The following is a 22,233-nucleotide window of genomic DNA, read 5'->3' on the forward strand; positions in this document are numbered from 1 at the left end:
CATCTGATCTTCTGGCTGATTGAGTGCAGGTCCCGTCTCATTGGTCTGAGTGGGCACAGACAGGTCCGGTCTGTGTGAATGAGAGGTGATTTAGTGTTGCTGGTGCAGGTTCTGTCTCATTGGTCTGTGTGGGCACAGACAGGTCTGGTCTGTGTGTATGAGAGGTGATTTAGTGTTGCTTATGCAGGTCCTGTCTCATTGGTCTGAGTGGGCACAGACAGGTCCGGTCTGTGTGTATGAGAGGTGATTTAGTGTTGCTTGTGCAGGTCCTGTCTCATTGGTCTGAGTGGGCACAGACAGGTCCGGTCTGTGTGAATGAGAGGTGATTTAGTGTTGCTGGCGGCGTTGGCCATTGCTGCATGTGATTGATGGCTCAGTGAGTGCTGCACTGCTCTCAAGCATATGAAATCCTCCTGAATGGTTATAGCATTGCACAGTGACACACACACATACACAATCAAACAGACACACACACCACACCACAATAGCTGCAAATTGTGATGGCTTAATCAATGCTGATAGTATAATCCTGCTGCAGTGCAGTGATCCACCATGACAGTGTGCAGCACTGTGCTAAACGCAGTTGCACACAGTGCACTGATTCAGTGCAGTACAGTGGCTTGTGGTATAATAATGCGTAATAACAGCAAGCAGCACAGCAGATATGAACACAGAAAGGCACACAGAACAGAAGGGTCCGTGTACATGGCTACACATATCAGACGTGTGCATTGCAGCACTTACTAGGATATGCATAATACAGAGGCAGTAACTCAACACAGATTTCACTCTTTCTCTCTCCATCTCTAAAGTGTCACCTGGTAAGTGTTGCACCATTGTAAGCTCTCTCTCTCTCTCTCCCTCTCCCTCTCCCTCTCTCTCTCCCCCTCCCTGCTCTGCCTGGATCGATCTCCCTGCTCTCAGCCGGTGAGCTGGGGGCAGACCGGGTCTTCATTACGCTGTGCTGGTTATTAATCGCACGTTGGTTTAGCGGGCAGGATCCCTGGCAGCCAGAATGATGCGCTCATCATTAGCATTCCTCCCTGGGAAACGTATCATCGTAACACAACCGTGAGAGGATAGGGAATGAAAATAAACGGATGTGGGACAAATCCCTGGGGCAGAGGTTTAAAGCTGCATGTATAATATAATATACTGTACAATATATAATAAAGCTTGCAGTGTTGCTTTTGGCAGATGGAGCCTTCTATAAAACTGCTGACAAAAGTGTCTTTCTTTGTCATTGTGTGGAGACAGAGGCGGAGACGAAGGGTGAAAGAAAGTCAGTGAGGAACTGGATAAGGGGCATTGCCACTTTCACTAGGCAGGGCCATTTAAAGAAACTATCCTCACTTTCTGTTCAACATTTCATTTTTCTTTCGGGTTAAAGTGCTTTCTGGGAGCTTTATAAGGACCACTGCCAGAGAATAGAATCCTTCTAAAATTATTTGGCTGCTCATGCAGAGAGGCTGGTTTTTAAAGTAATCTCTAATTCAGTGTTTGTTTGCGTTTGCTGGATGTTTTTTGTTTTTCGCGCCATTCTCTGCAAACTAGTGACTGTTGTGCATGAAAATCCGAGGAGATCAGCAGTTTCTGAAATACTGAAACCATCCTGCCTGACACCAACAATCATTCCACGGTCAAAGTCAATTCGATAACATTTCTCCCCCATTCTGACATTTGGTCTGAAAAACAGCTGAACCTCTTGACCTTGTCTGCATGCTTTTATGAACTTAGTTGCTGCCACATGATTGGCTGATTAAATATTTGCATTAACAAGCTGGTGTATGGGTCTACCAAATAAAGTGCTCTGAGTGTACACACATATTGTATGCACTGAGGCACAGGGTGTGAATAGTAACCAGTGCATATACAGTGTACGTGTGTGTGTGTGTGTGTGTGTGTGTGTGTACAGTATACCTGTGTATTTGTTTGTAGCTGTATGTGTGCCTTGTGTGTGTGGGTGTGTGTGTGTGTGTGTGTGTGCAACCTCTGTGGGCATATATCAGCAAAGTGTGTGAGTGTTTGCTGTGAGTGTGAGAAAGTTCTCTCCCAGAAAGCCAATCTGTATCGGTTTCAGGGCTGGGCAGTAGGGTGGGGGGTGGGAGAAGGAAGAATCAAGAGAAAGAGAGAATGAATGGATCTCTATGGGGAATTGAGGGACTGAAAGACTTGCATTATCTGACTATCTTTGTGTGGCTTTTGGGTGGGGGGGGGGGGGGGGGCGGTGGATGTGGAGGAGGGATGGTTGAGGGGTATCGTGATACCACTGCCCCAGGTGAGGGGGCAAAGAGGTGAACAGAGTCATTTTGAGAGAATCTGAGCTCCATCTCTCTCTTACTCACTCTCTCTGTCTTTCTCTTCCATAATCTCCTCAGGGAAAAGTTGGAAAATGTGTGTGTGCGTGTGTGTGTGTGTGTGTGTGTGTGTGTGCGGATTTAGCCTGAAATTACAGTATTCTCATGGTTCCCTGATGAAGGCTTGTTTGATTTGGCTGCCTTTTGATGGTAACCACCACAGGCCAATTTCAGGGGCTGAACTGGCCTTGCCATTTCCCATGGTGCATGTGCAGATATCATGAACGGGGCTGTGGCTAAGGAGTGCCAGACGAATGGACATTACCTCGGCATTATTCTGTGTGTGCTACTGAATGGTGTGAGGCTGACCCTGATTTTAAGTAAACTGTGATGATTGTTGTGCTATGGGAACCGTTCTGCAGCCTGTAGCTGCTCTGTATCAATCTACAGGGAAATGGCACATAATGCTTAATAAACTTCCTTTCATTTTTTCATCTGCTTAATGTGGACTTTCTACTTTACCGGCTAGTTTAATACCTGAACTGTTACCAGCCCAACCTATAAGCCAGCGGAGGATGGGCATCCCCCCCTATAGCCGGATTCCTCTCCAGATTTCTTCCTATCGGAGAGTTTTTTCCCTCACCACTGTTTGAGGGTCTTTATCCCCACTAGGGAATTATTTTACCTCGTGCTATCTGGGGGCTCAGGGCTGGTACCCTTTTTTTCTTCCCTTCTGCTACTCTGTAAAGCGTCTTTGTGACAGTCTGCTGTGAAAAGTGCTACAAAATAAAATTGAATTGAATATAAAATCTAATCTAAGTGAATGTAAAATTTGGCAAGTGACAGTGAAATGGGATAACCCACTCTGAGGCATGCATACTTTCTGCATTGAAATCATATAACCATCCCGTGAATTATCCACTTCATAACCTGCTAATAGCCTATGTTACCATTAGCCGATGCTTTCCAGATTCGTCTTCACCAACACAATTTGGAATTTAGTTCTGGTTCTGATTTGGAATCAGTTTTTCGATACCCAGCCCTATCTACACCAGTGTGGAATGAGAATAAATCTTGTAGTGGGTGTAGCAGAAAAATAAATGACTGTTCTCATTCTCTCCCTAACCCGCCCCCCCATCCCCACTCTCTCCCCCTCCTTCTCTGCTCATGGAGTTCATCAGATAACCAGATCGTTGCTAATAATCAATATTTTTAGCATTAGCACTTTACGGTCTAATCTCTTTACATTTAGTCCTTCCTTGAGCATCTATTGAGACTGTTAATTTATCGTCAGGCCCACGCCAGTGTCCTTCAAGTGGGCTATAAGTGTGTAGCCTTGGTTTTAAATGTGCTATTAGAATTTATCCTCACTTTTGTAAGGACATGAAGTACTTTTGCATATTCCCTGCCTAGCTGGTAGTGTCTGTGTATGATGCCTTGACCTGATCAGCAGCATTCAAATGCTTTTCTTTTGTTGCTGATTTGAGGCCTGTTCCTATTTAGAGTGGTACAGCAATAGCCCCGATAGTTAGCTCTCTTCTATGTGGCAGCCAATGGGATATAAGAGTGGTGTGTGCCAGCCAATTGGGAATGAGGGAGATGGCACTTACTGAAGGTGCTAAAGGACAATCCGACTGGAAGGGATTGATAATTAATACATACCAAGCAAAGTAAGTTTAACCGCGGTTAAAGCTAAATGTTGACGCCTCCCCAGTTTATCAAAAAAGAATATCCTGCAAGTGTTTGGTAGAAAAACCAGAATGACTAATTTCATTGAGCCTGCAGTGATTAATTTGCAGGTGTGCTTTAAAGTTGTGACTGTGTCTGGCCTGAGGTTAGAAAGTGTGGTTAGAGCTGGAAAAAGCACAGATCCAAGGGTTACAAAAATCAGAACCCTCAGGCTAATAATTTGAGCGTCTGAGGCGCAAAAGCTAGTGTGTGCGTGTGTGTGTGTGTGTGTGTGAGAGTGCGTATACTATATATATATATATTTATATATATATATGTGTGTGCATGTTAAGTGTGTATGTGTAAGCTTGTATGTGTGTATATATATTTGTGTGCACATAAGTGTGTGTATGGATGATTGTGTGTGTGTGTATAAATGTGCATCTGTGTATGGATGATTGTGTGTGTGTGTATGTGTATGTACGTGTGTGTGTGTGTATGTACGTGTGTGTATAAATGTGCATCTGTGTATGGATGATTGTGTGCGTGTGCGTGTGCGTGTGCGTGTGCGTGTGTGTGTGTGTGTGTGTGTGTGTGTGTGTATGTACGTGTGTGTGTATAAATGTGTGTCTGTGTATGGATGATTGTGTGTGTGGGTGTGTCTGTGTGTGAGTATGTTTGTACATGTGTGTATAAATGGGCATCTGTGTATGGATGATTGTGTGTGTGTGTTTATATAAGGATGCTCGTGTGTGTGTTTGTGTGTATGGGTGCGTGAGTCTCAGTGGGCTGTAATATGACTCCTGCTCTATTCTGTAGGGCTGTGCTGCTCTGTTACCTGTGCATTCCTGCTGCCTGGGAACCAGAGAACACAAGCGGGCGCCGGCTTTCTTCTCCCGCCTGGCCTCTCTCCCTCTCCCTGTCTCTCTCTCTCTCTCTCCCCCTCTCTCCCTCTTCACATCCCCAATGCCCTATTTCATTTTCTCTCAATCTGCCACTCTCTCACGCACATACCTGTGCTCTGGCACACTTGCATACACTCACACACGTGCACACCCATGTACTCATACAACACATACACATGCACACCCATGTAATCATACAACACATACACGCACACAAGTGTACACTCACACACATGCATACCCATGTACTCATACAACACATACATGCACACAAGTGTACACTCACACACATGCACACCCATGTACTCATACAACACATACATGCACACAAGTGTACACACACACATGCACAACCATGTAATCATACAACACATACACGCACACAAGTGTACACTCACACACATGCACACCCATGTACTCATACAACACATACATGCACACAAGTGTACACTCACACACATGCACACCCATGTACTCATACAACACATACATGCACACAAGTGTACACACACACATGCACACCCATGTACTCATACAACACATACACACACACAAGTGTACACTCACACACATGCACACCCATGTACTCATACAACACATACACGTACGCAACCGTACACTCACACACATGCATACACACACGCAAGCCCATACGCACGCAACATATGCATTGAAAAAAAGTGCTAAATCCATTTATACTTTATCCTTCTGGGTTTGAAGATAAGTAATTAGCCTGAGAGAAAAGTGTCCACTGGGATCTTCTGGTTTAATGCTTTCATTTGTGTGCAAATTGGATTGAAATAGAACTGGCTATATTAGAGACATTGGGGCAGTGCGGGGGGTGTGGGGGGTGTGGGGGTAAAGAGCCGATCACCTGGGAAACACGGCAGGGACATGGATGATGAAACATGATCTGTGTGTGTGTGTGTGTATGGTGTAATAGAGGAAGTGTAATACATCACAGAGTGTGGTCACAGATGTCATCCTGTGTCTTCTGCAGATTTTTATAGAATTTATTGATGTGTTCTCTGCCTTTCTCCCTTTCCATCCCCCCTCAGCCAATTCTGTCCCCCGCCCCCCCCCTCTTTATTTTTCACCACTCCCTCTCCTTCCTCGCCTCTGTCCTTGTCCCCCTGTTCTTCAGACGGTGTAGGTTCTGCTTTCTTGTCAATAACTGCTCCTCAGGTGGCACAGCTATTTCTGGCTTAAATATGAAACCGCTGGGATTCACACACTCACAGGCACACAGCCACGTAGACAGACTCACTCTCACACACACACACACACACACACACACACATTATATACACACGTGTACACACACACAAACACACTTGTTTAAAAATATTTGTTGTCTTTGAGCAGCCTGCCTGACTGGGTGCTTTCCTGTCAGAGCCAGTGGGTGCATGTTTACATTTTAAATGTACATTTTAGTCATTTGGCAGACCCTTTTAATCCAAAACGACTTACAAGTGCATAGGTTCTTCCACAAGCAACACATCCATAACTAGTAAAATACACATGAAGTGTTGTTCTAAACAAAACATACAGTCATCGTAAGTGCAATTTCCTTTTTGGGTTAGACAAGAGGGATAGGGATATCGGAAAAGGGGGGGGGGGGATCAGGAGGGAGGACTAAGGTTTGAAAAGGTGTGTTTTTTTTAGTCTGCGTGGAAATAGGGGGAGGGATTCTGCTGTCCTGACAGTGGTAGGCAAGTCATTCCACCACTGAGGAACCAGAACGGAAAACAGGCGTGAAAATGCAGCTTGACCGCCAGGTGCTCGTAGTGAGGGAGCCGTAAGTGAGCTGGCTGACCGGAGTGGTCTTGCTGGGGCATAGGGCGTGATTAAGGATTGTATGTAAGGTCCCACCCCAGTCCCCTTAGCAGCCTGAAATGCCAACACTAGGGCCTTGAAGCGGAGTGTAGCCCAGCGGGGGGCCCAGAAACGCAGGGGAGACTAAGACTTCTGCGTGTGGGGGACATGGCTCAGGCAGTAAGAGCAGTCGTCTGGCAGTCAGAGGGTTGCCGGTTTGATCCCCCGCTTGGGCTGTGTCAAAGTGTCCCTGAGCAAGACACCTAACCCCCAAATGCTCCTGACGAGCTGGTCGGTGCCTTGCATGGCAGCCAATTGCCGTCAGTGTGTGAGTGTGTGTATGAATGGGTGAATGAGAAGCATCAATTGTACAGCGCTTTGGATAAAGGCGCTATATAAATGCCAACCATTTACCATTTACTTTGAGAAGAGGGTTGGATGAAGAATATGCCTGTGGGGCAAGGGGTGTTCACCTGGCCGGTGAGGGCTTGAGACTTATCAAGACACAAAGGAAAGGAAAACAGCAGGAGGAGAACAGGATGAAAAGACAGCTAGTGCGTGCTTAATTACACAGTGTGTGCGCGTACATGCGTATGTGTGCGTGTGTGTCTCTGCGTAATAAGCTATTTATGAATCCAAACAGACAGGAAATTATATTACGGCCTGATGCAGGAGAGAGTCTTCAGTCTCCCGCACCGTGCAACAGTGAGCCGACTGACCCCGCCATGACCCCGCCAGTGTTCGGCTCGGTGGAGCTCTGTTTCACCCAGAGTTTTCGGAAACCCACTTCCCACACACCGGGGGGACAGTCAGAGGGGTTCCCTTTTCCCACACACCAGGGGGACAGTCAGAGGGGTTCCCATAGCTCCCCCAGCTCCAACACATCCCGATGCGGTGTCCCTCATTCTGCCGACTAAACCGCGCTTCAGGCATTCTAGTTCTGCCCAGATTTTACTGGAGTAATTTGTCAAACACAGCCTCAGGTACAGGTGGCCTCAGACTGACTGGAGGACCCCAGAGTGAGCAGAATGCTTTTCTGTGCTCTCATGAGCTAACAGGGGATGTTGCAGCAACTACGGCCTTATAAACAACAGCCGCTACAGCAAGCACATTGCGAATGAGGGAAAAATAAATGAATGTACTCGTATATATTTATATATTATATATATATTTGTAAAAATCTACTGTCAGGACAATCAACTAGCCTAGGAACTACTTCTATGCAAAACATGGCCACGCCTGTCACAATGTTAATGTATGATAAATCTTTACATGAACAGAAGCTAGTGTGGCCTCAACACTGCACGAAGTTAAGCAGGGCAGCTTTATGCCAATTTAACACCTTTTTATTCCGCTGCATTTATTACAGATCAAAGGTAATGAACACTAGTGTACATGGCACATACAATTGTCCAGGCACCCTGTTGGTTAGTACTTTGTAACATCTCCTTTCACATATTATAGAAACAGCTTATAGAAATGTCCTGTCGCTGGCACAGGTAGTCTTTTTATGCTTGCTTTTGGAATTGTTTCCCATTCCTCTTTGTGAAGCCCTTAGCTCTGAACCATTTTAGGTGTCCTTATATGCACTTCATGGTTGAAATCTCCCCACAGTTTTTCAATTACATTAAAGTCGGGACTGTGGCAGCCATTCCAAAACCTTCATCTTCATCTGGGCCACCTTGACTTGCGTAGTAAAACACAAAGTCTCTTAAGCACACCTGCTAGTCCCATTCATATGAAAATATCTCCCCACCAAACCTATGCATGTGAGGTTTGAGGTTTGCTTGGGATTATTGGCTTACAAAAAGGTCAATTTTTCAGCCAAGTTTGTGCTTTCTAGGGTTTGGTTCGGTAGGGATTGGGTTGCCCGGTTTTTGGAGAGAATGTTTTGGCACTTGCTGGAGTTCATGACGCCGATGACCAAGACCTGTAGATGCAAAACAGCCCCATAACATCGAAGATCCACCTCAGAATTATGTTTTCTGGTGACCAGCATAGGAATCCTTCTTCTTATGCCGAACCCACTGTTTGTGTGTGTGGCCAAAAAGTCAAATACTAGTTTCGTCTGACTATAACACCCTGTTCAGTTGAGGTTCCAATGCTGAACTTTGATGAGAACTGGGTGTCACGTTGTACTGTATCTGTGTGAAACGAGGTGTTACTAATACTCACGTCTGTCATGTCCACGTCAGTTTATATTTTAAATCTGTAGTGAATTGAAATGCACAGTAATCACACATTAAAACTATCAGAAAATTGTCATATTTATTATAGATGACTTGCATTATTAGAGTTTGTGTGAGAGAAACTGGTTGTGTGTGTTACTATAGTGTGTGTGAGAGGTGAGTGTGTGGCGGAAATTGTGTGTCTGAGTGACGTGCTATTAGTGCAAGAGAGATTTGTAGTTTGTGTGTGAGTGTATATGTGTGTGTGTGTGCGTGTGTATGTGTGTGTGTATCTGTGTGTTTGAGAGAGAGAGAGGGTAGTTCAGAGGGGAAATTCCTCTCTCTGGGATGGGAGTCCTTCCTGTCAGAGGGCTGTGTTTGTACAGCCTGGATCAGCCAGGATTTCCTCCTCTGCCTGTCTGAGAGAGGGTTGCAGAGAAGGGGGTAGAGAAGAGAGGGAGGCAGCAAGAGAAAGAGGGATGAGAATGTGGAGAGGGGAGGAGGACATTGAGAGCTGTTGGCAGTCAGGCAGCGACCGATTTTAATTGAAAATTTTAATTGGTGTGAGAATGCATTTGTGAAAGGCCCTGCTTTTCCTTCATACCACTATCAATATCTCCATAACAACCAGCAGGCACTAATGAGCCTTCAACCAATCGAAACATATTAATCAAAACGGTGACCTGTAGCAAAATCAAAGTCACTCCTCCACATGCTAATTGACTGCAGAGTTACAAAAATAGTGAAAGGAACAAAATATGAATATTTCCAAACAGCAGTGACAGGGTAGAATGATGGGTGTGCTGATGGCGTCATAACCGGCGGGTTGTTGGCTCAAATCCCAGACAGTAAACCCCTGAGCGATGCAGAGCTTCCTTTATGTTTCTCCACCAGACCTGTAAATATGCCTTACTCAAAAGCCCAGCAATCGGTAATAACGAATGTCGATCGTATTGAATGAAGCTAATCGCAAGGCTGTTCCTCGACTGAAGCAAAGTCAGCATGTGGGTACCTGTTAAGTGGAGAACGTTCTCGTTCAAACAGCCCGGTGTTGAAGTGACTCTGCCAGGGGACAGGGCGCAGGGGGACAGAGGGGGTCGGGTGCAGGGGGACAGGGCGCAGGGGGACAGGGGGACAGGGCGCAGGGGGACAGGGGGACAGGGCGCAGGGGGACAGAGGGGGTCGGGGGACAGGGCGCAGGGGGACAGGGGGCCTGTGCTGTGGAGTGGAAGCGGTCTGGTCAGTCAGCATGGAGGTGGAGTGAGTGGCTCCAGCTCCCCTTGGCTGTCGTGTGGGGGGCTGAAGGCCCTCTGCTGGCGGACTGTGCAGACGTAGACGCAATCAGCGCTGTCATCACAGGCACCCCCGCACCCCGCCAGCACCCCCGCGCCCCTCTCCCTCCTCGTCTGGCACATCCCCGCCCCGCCCGTCGATCAGCAGCTGTGATCGTGGGTAAAAATATGGCCGGCATTGTTGCTGTTGATCTTTTGTTGAGGCAGAGTTTCCCCTAACCCCCCCCCCCTTGTTTACTGTTGCTGCAGAAGGCCAGTTCCTCCCTTTTGAGCATGTTTAGGTTTGGTTTTGGGTTTGGTTGAGGCTTTGGGTTATGAGTAAGGTTAGCATCTTGGTTAGGTGAGGAAAAAAAGGACAAGTCTGTTGACATGCAGGGGGGAGAGGGGGCTGGGTTCAGCAGGGAGACTGAGGATTCTCTCCTCCTTCATCAAATGAGCTGCAACATCATTTCCTGTCCATATGGATTTATGAGTAGCTTATTACACATGCGTCGGTGATTCATTACATTTGGCTGTGCCGAACCCAAACTTCCAGACACCCAGTCAAGTTGGAGCTCACTTTGAACTGCCAGGCCGGGCAAAAAAGAACCTGGAGAAAAATGACCGCAAATGCCTTCATGTCGCTCTGGATAAGAGCGTCTGCCAAATGCCAATAATGTAACGTAATGTAACATGCACACGGACACACACACACATACACACTCACACACACACAGACACACACACACATTCACACACACACATACACACGGACGCACACACACACATGCACACACATACACACACACATACACACGGACACAAACACACACATATACACACACACACACGCTTACACACAAACACACACACACATACAGAAACACATACACACATATACACACGGACACAGACACACAGACACACATACACACGGACACACACACACGCACACACTCACACAGACACGCACACACACTCGCATACACACACACATACACACACACATACACACCAGTCTTTTGGCCTCACCTCTTCATCCCGCATATACTGTGGCATCAGCAGTTTGGGTCACTATGAGTATGCATCAGAGCGCTGTCTCCTACCATGTAAAATGCCACATAAACACACTGTTACACACACGCACACACACCTAAAACACACACACACACACACCCAAGCCCTCCTGGGTGGCTGATGTATTACAATCATGCAAGCCCATATACTCCATAAGAGCAGCATTGCCTCTCACTCTTGTCTGTCTCTCTCTCTCCGTACATCATTTTGGAGTTGGAGAAGGGGAGGGGGTTGGGGGCCAGGACTGTCTTTTAAGTTTTTACTGCGTCTCTCCATTTACACCATTTTTCTCAGTCTATCCTCCTCCATCTCCATCCACTCCTCCTCCACTCTCTCTCACCCTCTCTCTCACCCTCTCTCTCTCTCTCTCTCGCTCTCACCCTTGCTCTCTCAGCCTCTCTCTCTCCCTCTCTCTCTCCCTCTCTCTCTCTCTCAGAAGAAGAAGAAGAAGAAGAAAAAAGTCCTGGAACAGTGACCAAGTGGCAGCTCCAGATTGTAAACACACAGATTTTTAGAAAAGAGCAGCCTCCACTGCTCAGAATCCCCGCTGCAAGTGCTTCTGGGATATCAGGGGACTAGGTCAGGCTCGCCGGGGGGTTTAAGCGCACCCAGAGACACGGGCGAGCTGAATCACACACAGGGGTTTGTGACAGGGCGTGGGGATCGGTGGTGGTGGGCGCGGGCTTGTGTCAGAGGGTACGCCTAAAACAGTGACCTCATCCTACCAGGTGAGTCACAGCTGTAGGATGGGTGTAACGTTCGCAGGTCTCCGGGTCAGGGCCGGAGTTCCCATGGTTACAGGTGGGGTTTCCACTCCCCTGGCACCAGAATGCCTCAGGGTCGCAGCGCTAATGAGAACGGTTTCCTACGCTGACGTGCACTCCACTCTCCTCTTCCTCCTCCTCCTCCTCCTCCTCCTCCTCCTCCTCTTCCTCTTCTCACTCTCAGCCCTGCTGCTGTCTAAGGCACAGTGCAGTAATTCTGCCCTACGGACCGTCAGAAAGCACACGTTTAATTTGTAGCCTAGCTAGCTTGTTGTACGTCTTATGTGTGTCTGTGTGAGTGTGTATGTGAGTGTGTATGTGTGTGAGTGTGTGTGTGTATGTATGTGTGTCTGTGTGTGTGTGTCCATGTGTCTGTGTGTATGTGTGTGTGTGCGTGTCTGTGTGTGTGTATGTGTGTATGTGTGTGTGTGTCTGTGTGTGTGTGTGTGTGTGTGTCCATGTGTCCGTGTGTATGTGTGTGTGTATGTGTGTATGTGTGTGTCTGTGTGTATGTGTGTATGTGTGTGAGTGTGTCTGTATGTATGTATGTATGTGTGTCTGTCTGTGTGTGTGTGTGTGTGTGTGCGTGCATGTACGGGTGTATGTGAGTTTGTGTGTGTGTGTGTGTGTGTGTGTGTGTGTACACATGTAAGGGTGTATGTATGTGTGTGTGTATGTGTGTATCTGTGTGAGTGTGTTGTATGTGTGTGTATGTGTGTGTGTGTGAGTGTGTATGTGTGAGTGTGAGTGTGTGTGTGTGTCTGTGTGTGTGTGTGTGTGTAAGGGTGTAACTGTCTGAATAGCTCTGCTCTTTCATTTCCTGCCTTCCTCACCTCTCATTTCCTCTCTCTTTCCCTTTCTTCTCTCTTTCCTTTGCTCTCAAGGTACTTCTTTCACTCTCTTACTTATTCCATTGGCCTGTATGTCCACTCTTAGCCTCTCCTCCACTCCGCTGTAACCTCTACCTCTGCCTACTGTCCTCCTTCTCTTGCCTAGTCTCTCCTCCGCCCTTTAGCAGTGAAAATAGAAGAAGAAAAAAAAGTACTGGTAGAATGTCAGCGTTCTCCATGATGTTTAATGGCTCAGTTAAAAACAAAACTAACCCTCGCACCTCAGCATGGCGGCCTCAAGCCAACAATATTCAGAAGCCAGCGTTGCTCAGAGATGCTCGTGACCTGGCGCAGCCAGGCTGTTTTTGCACGAGCTACTGTAGATGCCTTTCCAGATACACATTAATGTGCCCGTTCAGAGCCTTCCCTCCTTCCCAGCATCCACCAGAAGCACTTGTGTTGCCATGGCAATTTTCAAGTGTAAGCCCGTGCGGAGCAACAGAACACAACTGTATTTAATTTGCTCTGCGGTTGGGTGTGGACTGGAGTACTGTAGATCTATGCAGCGGCTTGTATTTTGGCTACTATACTGTCTCATCACTGTACCATCATAATCATAATCGTGATCATGCCACGCCATATATTACTTGTGTGTATCGTGTCAGACACCGGCAATATTCTTCATACGCATCTCTGACTATGCTGTTTATCTTACTATATGCAGCCTCTCTCCCACTATTGATCTTATTGGCCTTTTCTCTTCCTCTTTCTACCTCTTTCCATCTCTTCTCTCCCCCGTTTTCCATCTTTCCTCACCAGGCCTTCTTGCTTCCCCTTTCTTCAGTTCCCCCTCTATCAATTTATCTCTCTCCTCCTCTCCTCTCCCCACTTTTTGTGACACCTTTCATTTGATCACCTCCCTCTTTGTCCCTCCTTTCTTCTTCTCTCTTATCTTCTGCTCTCTCCCCTCTCAACCTCACCTCTCCAGCTCCTTCTCTCCGCTCTGGTTTCTCTCTCACCTCTCCCTCCTGTCTCTCATGACCTCTCTTGTGCGACCATCTCTCCATCTCTCCTCTGCCTCTCTCCTCTGCCTCTCTCCTCCTCTCTTGGGGGGGAGGGGTGGCGGCGCATCCCAGAGTCCCAGGAGAAGCTCCGGTCTGTAATCCGCGCTGCCCGTGTGCCACCGCAGTCTTATCTGCGTGGAGGAGACGCTGAGCCTTATGGAGACGGAGGCTGTGGCTCTGAATTATTCATCCTTCACGCCCTGCGCAAAATCACATAAAGACTCACCCTGACCGGGATTCATGCAGCGTTTGCGCTTTTCTCCGTGGGCACAATTTGACATTCTTCAGTGATCGCTTATAATTAGTTTGGAAAACTGTGTTTGCAATGAAAAAGAGTGACAATGACATCTGATTTAGGTCAAAAGTTAGGGAGAAATATTGATCCTGGAGGCCCTCCAGCCAGGCTCAGTGTGCCAGTGTCTCAGTTTGCTTTGCTGTCATTTATCAGGTGGTGTGATCCCTAGGTTTGGGGGGCAGCCTGTAAGTGGTTAAGGTACATGACTGGGACCCACAAGGTCGGTGGTTCGATCCCCGGTGTAGCCACAATAAGATCCGCACAGCTGTTACGCCCTTGAGCAAGGCCCTCAACCCTGCATTGCTCCAGGAGAGGATTGTCTCCTGCTTAGTCTAATCAACTGTATGTCGCTCTGGATAAGAGCATTTGCCAAATGCCATTAATGTAATGTAATATTAATGGGTCATCTGTGGTGACATCACATGACATGAACCATGAAACATTCAGTATTCTATGCTAGATTTCGCCCTTGTCACCTTATGGATGTTGTGGATTTCATCAATCCCGCTGTTGAACAACGTTTCGTATTATGGCGGCCATGCTGATATTGTAGCGTTGCACCTTATATGAGTCTCGGTTGGGGAAATTCTGATACCAGAGCGACCTTCAGGTCCGGGATCTAGTGCAGGAATTCCCTTGAGGGCGGAAGTACATTCCCAAGAGACATCTAGAGCCTGAAAAATGTGTGTGCATCAGAAGTATCAGTATGTGATTCTGACCGTGAGATTGTGTCCAATAGCTAGTGTACATTTTGGGTTGTTTCATGAGCAAGTATGTGTGCCTAGAATTACTTGGGTGTGCAATATCACAGTAAAGTGATATTATAAATATCACTGAAAGGACTTAAAGTAGCAGCTAGCAGAGAATGCTTCATTTAGAAGCAGACCTTCCTTCAGTAAGCCACGCTTTGTTTATGTTTTTCTAAAATTTGTTAAACATCACTTCAGAGTTTTGAGCAAATAACATTTCACAACTTTTCGGCAAGAGTTTCACACCTGGAGCTCTAACCTGAGGAAACCTCTCAGCTCGACTAGCCCCGACCAGCATGGACTTAAAGGCACAGAGAAAATGCGTCATAAATTACTGTATGATAAATAACGGTTGAATGTTAGGTTTAAACAGCATTGTTATGAGTTAATATGTTTAATATTGGTCTCTGTCTGTCTGTCTCTCTGCAGAAATCCTTCTCCTTGGTGCTTGAGGCTCTAGACTATGACAACGACACCTCAGAGCCAGGTAAGGGCTGAGCAGCTGACCCCCAGCGTGTGTGTGTGTGTGTGTGTGTGTGTGTGTACATGTATAAACAAGTGCATGTAGTGGTTAAGGTACGTGACTGGGACACGTAGGTGGTTCGTAGCTACAATAAGATCCGCACAGCCGTTGGGCCCTTGAGCAAGGCCCTTAACCCTACATTGCTCCAGGGGAGGATTGTCTCCTGCTTAGTCTACTCAACTCCACGTCGCTCTGGATAAGAGTGTCTGCCAAATGCCAATAATGTAATGTGTATGCACGAGTGTGTGTGTGCATGCACGTGCGTGTGTGTGTGTGTGTGTGTGTGTGTGCGCGCATGTGTGTATGACTGAGAGATGGAGAGAGAGAGCTCCTCCCAGTGCACAGACAGACTGTGACGTATGCGCACATATCTGCCAGATGGGAAGTGAACTCACCCTGTAAGCAAATGGTGCCGTTCAGTCCCACTTTGGCACACAAGGATATGTCACAGCCTGTACTGACCCTGCTCCGATCCCCACGATCCAGCCCACGCACAGACTGACATGGGGCTGCTATCCAGAGCCACTTACCCAGCACACTGTTTTTAACATACTGCCCCTTTGTCCGGCTGGGTATTGACTCAAGCTGTTGAGATGAAGTACCTCAATCCCAGGACAGAACGGCAGCCCAGTTCCCTAACCGCTACCCTACGCTGTACTTCGAGTCTTCCATTGTCCCATCTAGCTCTGTGACTCTTCCTGGCCAAGTGGACATACTCACGAGATAACACCGCCCCCCTCTCTCTTACCTATCCATCTGGTCCGTGAGGTGTTGTCGCCGTGGTCATGCCCTGCCCAGTGGATTTTGGGTCTGGGCATGCCCACAGCTCATGCAGGCTGCTTAACTTTTGGCTTTCAAAAATCTATTGATTTTTCACCTCAGGTGCTTTGGAATGCCGAGGTAAAAATGTACACTCACCGTGGAAACATGCTCTTGCTTGCAGTCAAGGGCAAACGCATTTGATTCAAGGCCGGGATCGTCATAGATACCGAGAGAGCAGTAGCACATAGAGAGACTTAACCAGATATACCTAAATTAATGTAGAACGCAAAGTCTGTGTGTGTGTGCATGTGTGCGTTTCTGTGCGTGTGCATGCATGTGTGTGTGAGTGCGCATATGTATGTACGTGTGTGTATGGTGGGTGTGTGTGTGTGCATCTGTGTGTGTGTGTGTGTGTGTGCGCGCATGGATGTTTGTACATATGCTTTGGGGTTTTGAGGAGGCTCTTTTTAACACGTCTGCAGTAATTTTCCCAAACCCTCCTCATGCATAACTGGACCTTTTCATTAATAATAATAAAAATAATAATAATTTAATTTGAATTGGTTCGTCTCTCTTACTAAGGGCTGCAGCACATTGCTAATGTCAGTTGGCAGACTCGCACATTACAGTAATTATGTCACCAATCTGACTTTGAGCTTTACCGCAGCTGCTGGTCGATGGCTCCAGACTGGACAGTTTATTGAATACCACGTTCATTACATTACATTACATTGCATTACATTACATTTCATTTCATTACATTACATTACATTACATTACATTACAATTATTTGGCAGACACTCTCATGCAGAGTGAGGAAGAGTGACGAGAAGGACAGTTATATATATATATACAGTACGAGATTAAAGCTCAGTGAAGGCACTTTACAGATGTTGTGCTCACCCCCTCCCTGCCCCGCCCGCAGGAGTGCAGGCGTGAGGGGGGCGTGAGGGGGGCGTGAGGGGGGCGTGAGGGGCGGGACACACTGCCCCCCGCAGGGGGTCCTCGCACACTGCAGGCGCACCTGATTCAGGCACAACAACCAGAGCTCTCCCGGGCCTCCAAATTCTGCAGCAAGTCTCAACACCTGGCCGCAGCTCCACGCACCAGATAAAACTGCCGTTCTCACACTGATTTTTATATCGAAAAGTCCATTAAGAAAACACACTGAATTGACAATTCATTTTTGTTCATGGCTTTTGCATTTCAGTTCCTTGCAGTTTGAAGCAATTCATTGAACTGACTGAACTGAAGTCTTGTCCTCACCCCTGCTTTCCGCTGGCCGGGCCAGTGGTCCTCCTCAATTTTATGTGTGCGGTCAGGTTCTTTGTGAATAGACTCCTCTTGGCAACATGTTTATAATGTGCGAATTTTCAGTCAGGAGTCTGGGGCAACCTCTGGAAACATCCTCATTATTTCCATAAACCCTCATTATTTACTATACATCTTGTGAGGCGCGTACTTACAGATAATGAATACTTAATGTCACTCTCATAACTGTAATTACGCATTACAGAGCTGCAGTAAATGGGAAACCTTGCACCACTGCTTATTCACCAATTATTAATTTAGCTCTGGCTCTGCTCTTTTGTGTTCCTGTGCTGCGTCTTACAGAGCCCTGCCTGCATTGGAATCAGGGAGCCGTGCTTTTTCTTTTCACCCGTTGAGAATTGAGAATTATTATTCAGCCCAAACTTTGAGTGGCTCTGGATAAGAGCGTCTGCTAGATTAAAAACATGCACGTGTGAATTCGCACCTGGGGCGTTGACTTAAGAATGGAGAGCGAGAGAGTGAGAGAGGGAGAGAGGGAGAGAGATAGAGAGGGCAAGAGAGGGAGAGAGAGAGAGAGAGAGAGAGACTGCTGCTCTTCCACTTTCACCTTTATTATTTCTCTCCCAGGCTCTGTGTTTATTCTTTTCTTCCGACCTAGATGATCTCATCTCTCTATCTGGAGTTTTGGATTGTGTTAGCGCTCACACTGCCTCCCTCCCTTCCTCTCTTCTGCTTGATTACACTGTCTTTCCCTCTCTCCCTCTCCCTCTCTCTCCCTCTCTCCCTCTCTCTCCTTCTCTCTCGTACTCTCACCCCCCTTTCTCTCCCTCACTCTCTCCCCCTTCTTGCTCTCCTCTCTATCCCTCCCTCCTGCTCCCTCTCCATCTCTCTCTCTTTCTGTCTCCCTCTCTCCCCTTCTCTCCCTCTCTCTGTCCCCCTTCTCTCTCCCTCTCTCTCTCTCCCTCTCCCCCTTCTCCCCCTTCTCTCTCCCTCTCTCCCCCCACTCTTTCCCTCTCTCTCCTGCCTCTCTCTCTTCTCTCTATCCCTCACTCTCTCCCTCTCTCTCCCTCACTCTCTCTCTTACTCTCTCCCCTTTCTCTCCTCTCTATCCTTCCCCGTCTCTCTCACCCCATCACTCTCCTCTCTCTATCATTCCCTGCCTCTCTCTCTTTCTCTGTCCCTCTCTCTCCTTTACTCTCTCACTTGCTCTCTCCCTTGTTCTCTCTGTTTATTTTTCATTGTATCCCCCTATTATTTCTGCTCAGGACTCTCAAACTGAAACTGATGATGAAAAGCAGAATGCTCTGACTCCCTCATTCACTGTCTCGGTCCCTGCCCTTTCATTCTCTCTGAGTTTTCGGTCCAGCCCGACTCAACGTGCTTTAATGGCATGGAATGCATGTTAAAAATATTGCCATGCAGGTGGTGGTGTAGAAAAGCAAAGGTACATTTGAACCTTTGAATATACATATACTCTCATTGCTGTCAATAGACACCACCAATACAGTAACAGCAAAATAAGTCTTGAGCATAATGAATGAATGAATGCTAACAGTAGCAGTGATTATAATCTGATGAATGAAAATAAATAATCAAACATAACAAGATAACATTTTGATAGTAAACTGAGTTTCATTTTACAGTCTTGGGGTACTGTACACTGATGTGTCTGAGTGAATAATAGTGTTTTTCTAACCACCAGCGGCCCTGTCTCATGCATGTCTTCTCCTTTGATGAATTGGAGTACATGCAATAGGTGCCTTTGCCTCCTCGTTGGGCACGTTGGGCACGTTAGAGCACGTCTGTCACGGTCGCAGGCTGCAGCTGACTGGGCAGCTCACGGTGCTGCTTCTCCCTCCCCAAGTAAAATGGACTCCTTGCTATTCCTTCACTTCGCAAATTTGGAGGACAGACGTTCCAATCTTTTCAAATATTTGTCTTTTAGTTTAGACTTTTTGAATGTTTTTTAACAGCAAAAAAGTGAACTCTACTGGCTCACAGAACCCACACACTGCGGTTTCTCTGTGTGGGCACTCTGTTTTTAAAGGGGAGAGGGAAACTGCACACATAGGCAGAGATGTACTGGACTCGCCTTTTACTGTTTCCTGTCCTCCTCCCTCCTCTCTTCCTCTTTCACTGTGGTTTGTAACCCTATTTACCTTCCCCCCCGTCTTTTCCCTCCCTCCTGTTCTTCACCTGTAATCCATTTCCCTTCTCCTTCATTCTCCTCTTTGCCATTTGTCTCTCCACTGTCTCACAGTACTCTCCTGCTCATGCCCTGTTTCTTGCTCTGTCGCCCCCTACAGGGCAGCAGGTCATTGAGCAGGTGCTGCTTTCCTCCATGCTGAACCCTGGGGAGCAGTGGCAGACCTTCAAGCACCACGGCCGTCACCTGAGTCTGGAGTACCAACTGCGTTTCCGCTGTGAATGGAACTACTACGGGCCCTTCTGCAACAGGTTCTGCCGGGGCCGCGATGACTTCTTCGGCCACTACGTCTGCGACGCTGCGGGGCGCAAGGCCTGCATGGAGGGCTGGACCGGCCCCGAGTGTCAGCAGGGTGGGTAAAGGGCTGGGGCCTTACAGGGGGGCGGGGCCTAAGCATGGGCAGGCTGGGTAAGAGGGTGGGGTCTTAGAGGGGGCTCAGATGTCTGGAATGATGTGGCTCAGATGTTGGGAATGATGTGGCTCAGATCTCGGGAATGAAGGGGCTAAGATGTTGGGAATGAGGTGGCCAGATGTTGGGAATGATGTGGCCAGATGTTGGGAATGATGTGGCTCAGATGTGGGGAATGAGGTGGCCAGATGTTGGGAATGATGTGGCCAGATGTTGGGAATGATGTGGCTCAGATGTTGGGAATGAGGTGGCCAGATGTTGGGAATGATGTGGCCAGATGTTGGGAATGATGTGGCTCAGATGTGGGGAATGAGGTGGCCAGATGTTGGGAATGATGTGGCCAGATGTTGGGAATGATGTGGCTCAGATGTTGGGAATGAGGTGGCCAGATGTTGGGAATGATGTGGCCAGATGTTGGGAATGATGTGACCAGATGTGGGGAATGAGGTGGCCAGATGTTGGGAATGATGTGGCCAGATGTCAGGAATGAGGGGGCTCGGATGTGGGGAATTTGAGAAGTGGGACCCGTGTTAATACCCATACACATTCAAAACGTGCCCTGAGATCTTGGCTTAACGTCTCATTAAAAGCGGCCCCGTCCGCAGCACCACGGCCACGGATATTTTATTCTCGGTCCAGAGGGAAGAGAGTGTGTAGCGTTGAGTGGTGTGTTGAGGCCTGTTGTAATGCCAACATTGTGCGTTGGGGCGTTGTCATTTCAGCGGTGTGCAGGCAGGGCTGCCACCTGGCTCACGGCTCCTGTACCGTACCCTCGCAGTGCACGTGAGTACCAGTGCAACGACAGCGCCGCGGTCACTGACACAGGCCGCGACACGAGGACAATCACGCTAATGCTAATGCTAGCACTCAGGGCTACCAGTCTTATTCAGCGTTTTAACAGTTCTCGCTTGAACCACTCTTCTCTTTTTTGACCACTCCCTCCCTCTCTCTCTCTGCCTGTGTTCCACCTCCCCCCCCTCCCCCCCCCCAAGTTCATGTTTAGTTCAGCGTTTCAGCTCAGTTTAATTCCAAAGCTATTCAACATAATTCAATAAGTCTAAGTGCTTTTCTGTAGAATTAAATTCCAATTCACATTTATCCACTCTATACTTCCTTCTCATTTATGTATCTCTCGTCTCCTTAGTGTTTTTATGTCTTTTTTTTGTATTCAATTTAATTCTATTTAATTGAATGTTCAAAAAACTTTTCTTTATCTGCATAAGCATTAGTGTACAATACATAAAACACCAACAACCACAACAAATATAAATTTTGTAAAAATTGCAATTATTGTAATGAATTTTGTAACTGTAGATTAATAGTTGTTGATAGAATGTAAATGATTGCTATTAAACTTGTTATTAAATCACATTTATCTTGAAAAAATTACCAAGGGTCCAACTGATTGGCTTCTGAATGCTCACTGGAAAGTACAATGCATTCTCATCATTTCCCATAACAATATCATAGAGTTATTTCACATTTCACAAAATATTGCAGAATATGTTATATATATTTTTTGCCATGGAAGAGAAAGTGCATTTCACTCTCTACATCTCCGCGTACATAAAGTTGCTTTGCATAAAATCTACTGTAGTATCCAAAAAGGGCACATTTTGGCTTTTATGTCTGAATAACCCCCTGGAACCCGACGACCTCACTGCAGGTGTCAGTACGGCTGGCAGGGCCCCCTCTGTGACCAGTGTGTGACGTTTCCCGGGTGTGTCCATGGCAGCTGTACCGAACCGTGGAAGTGTGTGTGTGACACCAACTGGGGCGGCCTACTCTGTGACAAAGGTGAGGCCTCTGTTCGTGAAGGCCACATTAGCTCAGGAGGTAAGAGCGGTCGTCTGGCGGTCAGAAGGTTGCAGGTTCGATCCCGCCCTGGGTGTGTCGAAGTGTCCCTGAGCAAGACGCCTAACGCGTGTGTGTATGAATGGGTGAATGAGAAGCATCAATTGTACAGCGCTTTGGATAAAGGCACTATGTAAAAATTAAGCTCTGTATTTTTCTTTCATGCAATTATCTATCCATCCATCCATCCATCCATCCATTATCTTAACCCGCTTATCCTGAACAGGGTCGCAGGGGGGCTGGAGCCTATCCCAGCATACATTGGGCGAAAGGCAGGAATACACCCTAGACAGGTCGCCAGCC

General features: G+C 47.3%; 1 protein-coding gene across 1 annotated transcript in view; it reads left to right on the forward strand.

Moving 5' to 3' along the window:
* LOC133108488 (protein jagged-2) overlaps positions 1-22,233 on the forward strand; it is a 42,935-nt gene that overhangs the window by 6,780 nt on the left and 13,922 nt on the right. The window contains exons 3-6 of the mRNA XM_061218053.1: positions 15,333-15,390; positions 19,768-20,019; positions 20,799-20,859; positions 21,743-21,873. Of these exons, the coding sequence (XP_061074037.1) occupies positions 15,333-15,390; positions 19,768-20,019; positions 20,799-20,859; positions 21,743-21,873 (502 nt within the window). The remainder of the gene's footprint in view (positions 1-15,332; positions 15,391-19,767; positions 20,020-20,798; positions 20,860-21,742; positions 21,874-22,233) is intronic.

Source organism: Conger conger, chromosome 13 (assembly GCF_963514075.1).
Source record: "Conger conger chromosome 13, fConCon1.1, whole genome shotgun sequence".
NCBI classification, from domain to species: Eukaryota; Metazoa; Chordata; class Actinopteri; order Anguilliformes; family Congridae; genus Conger; species Conger conger.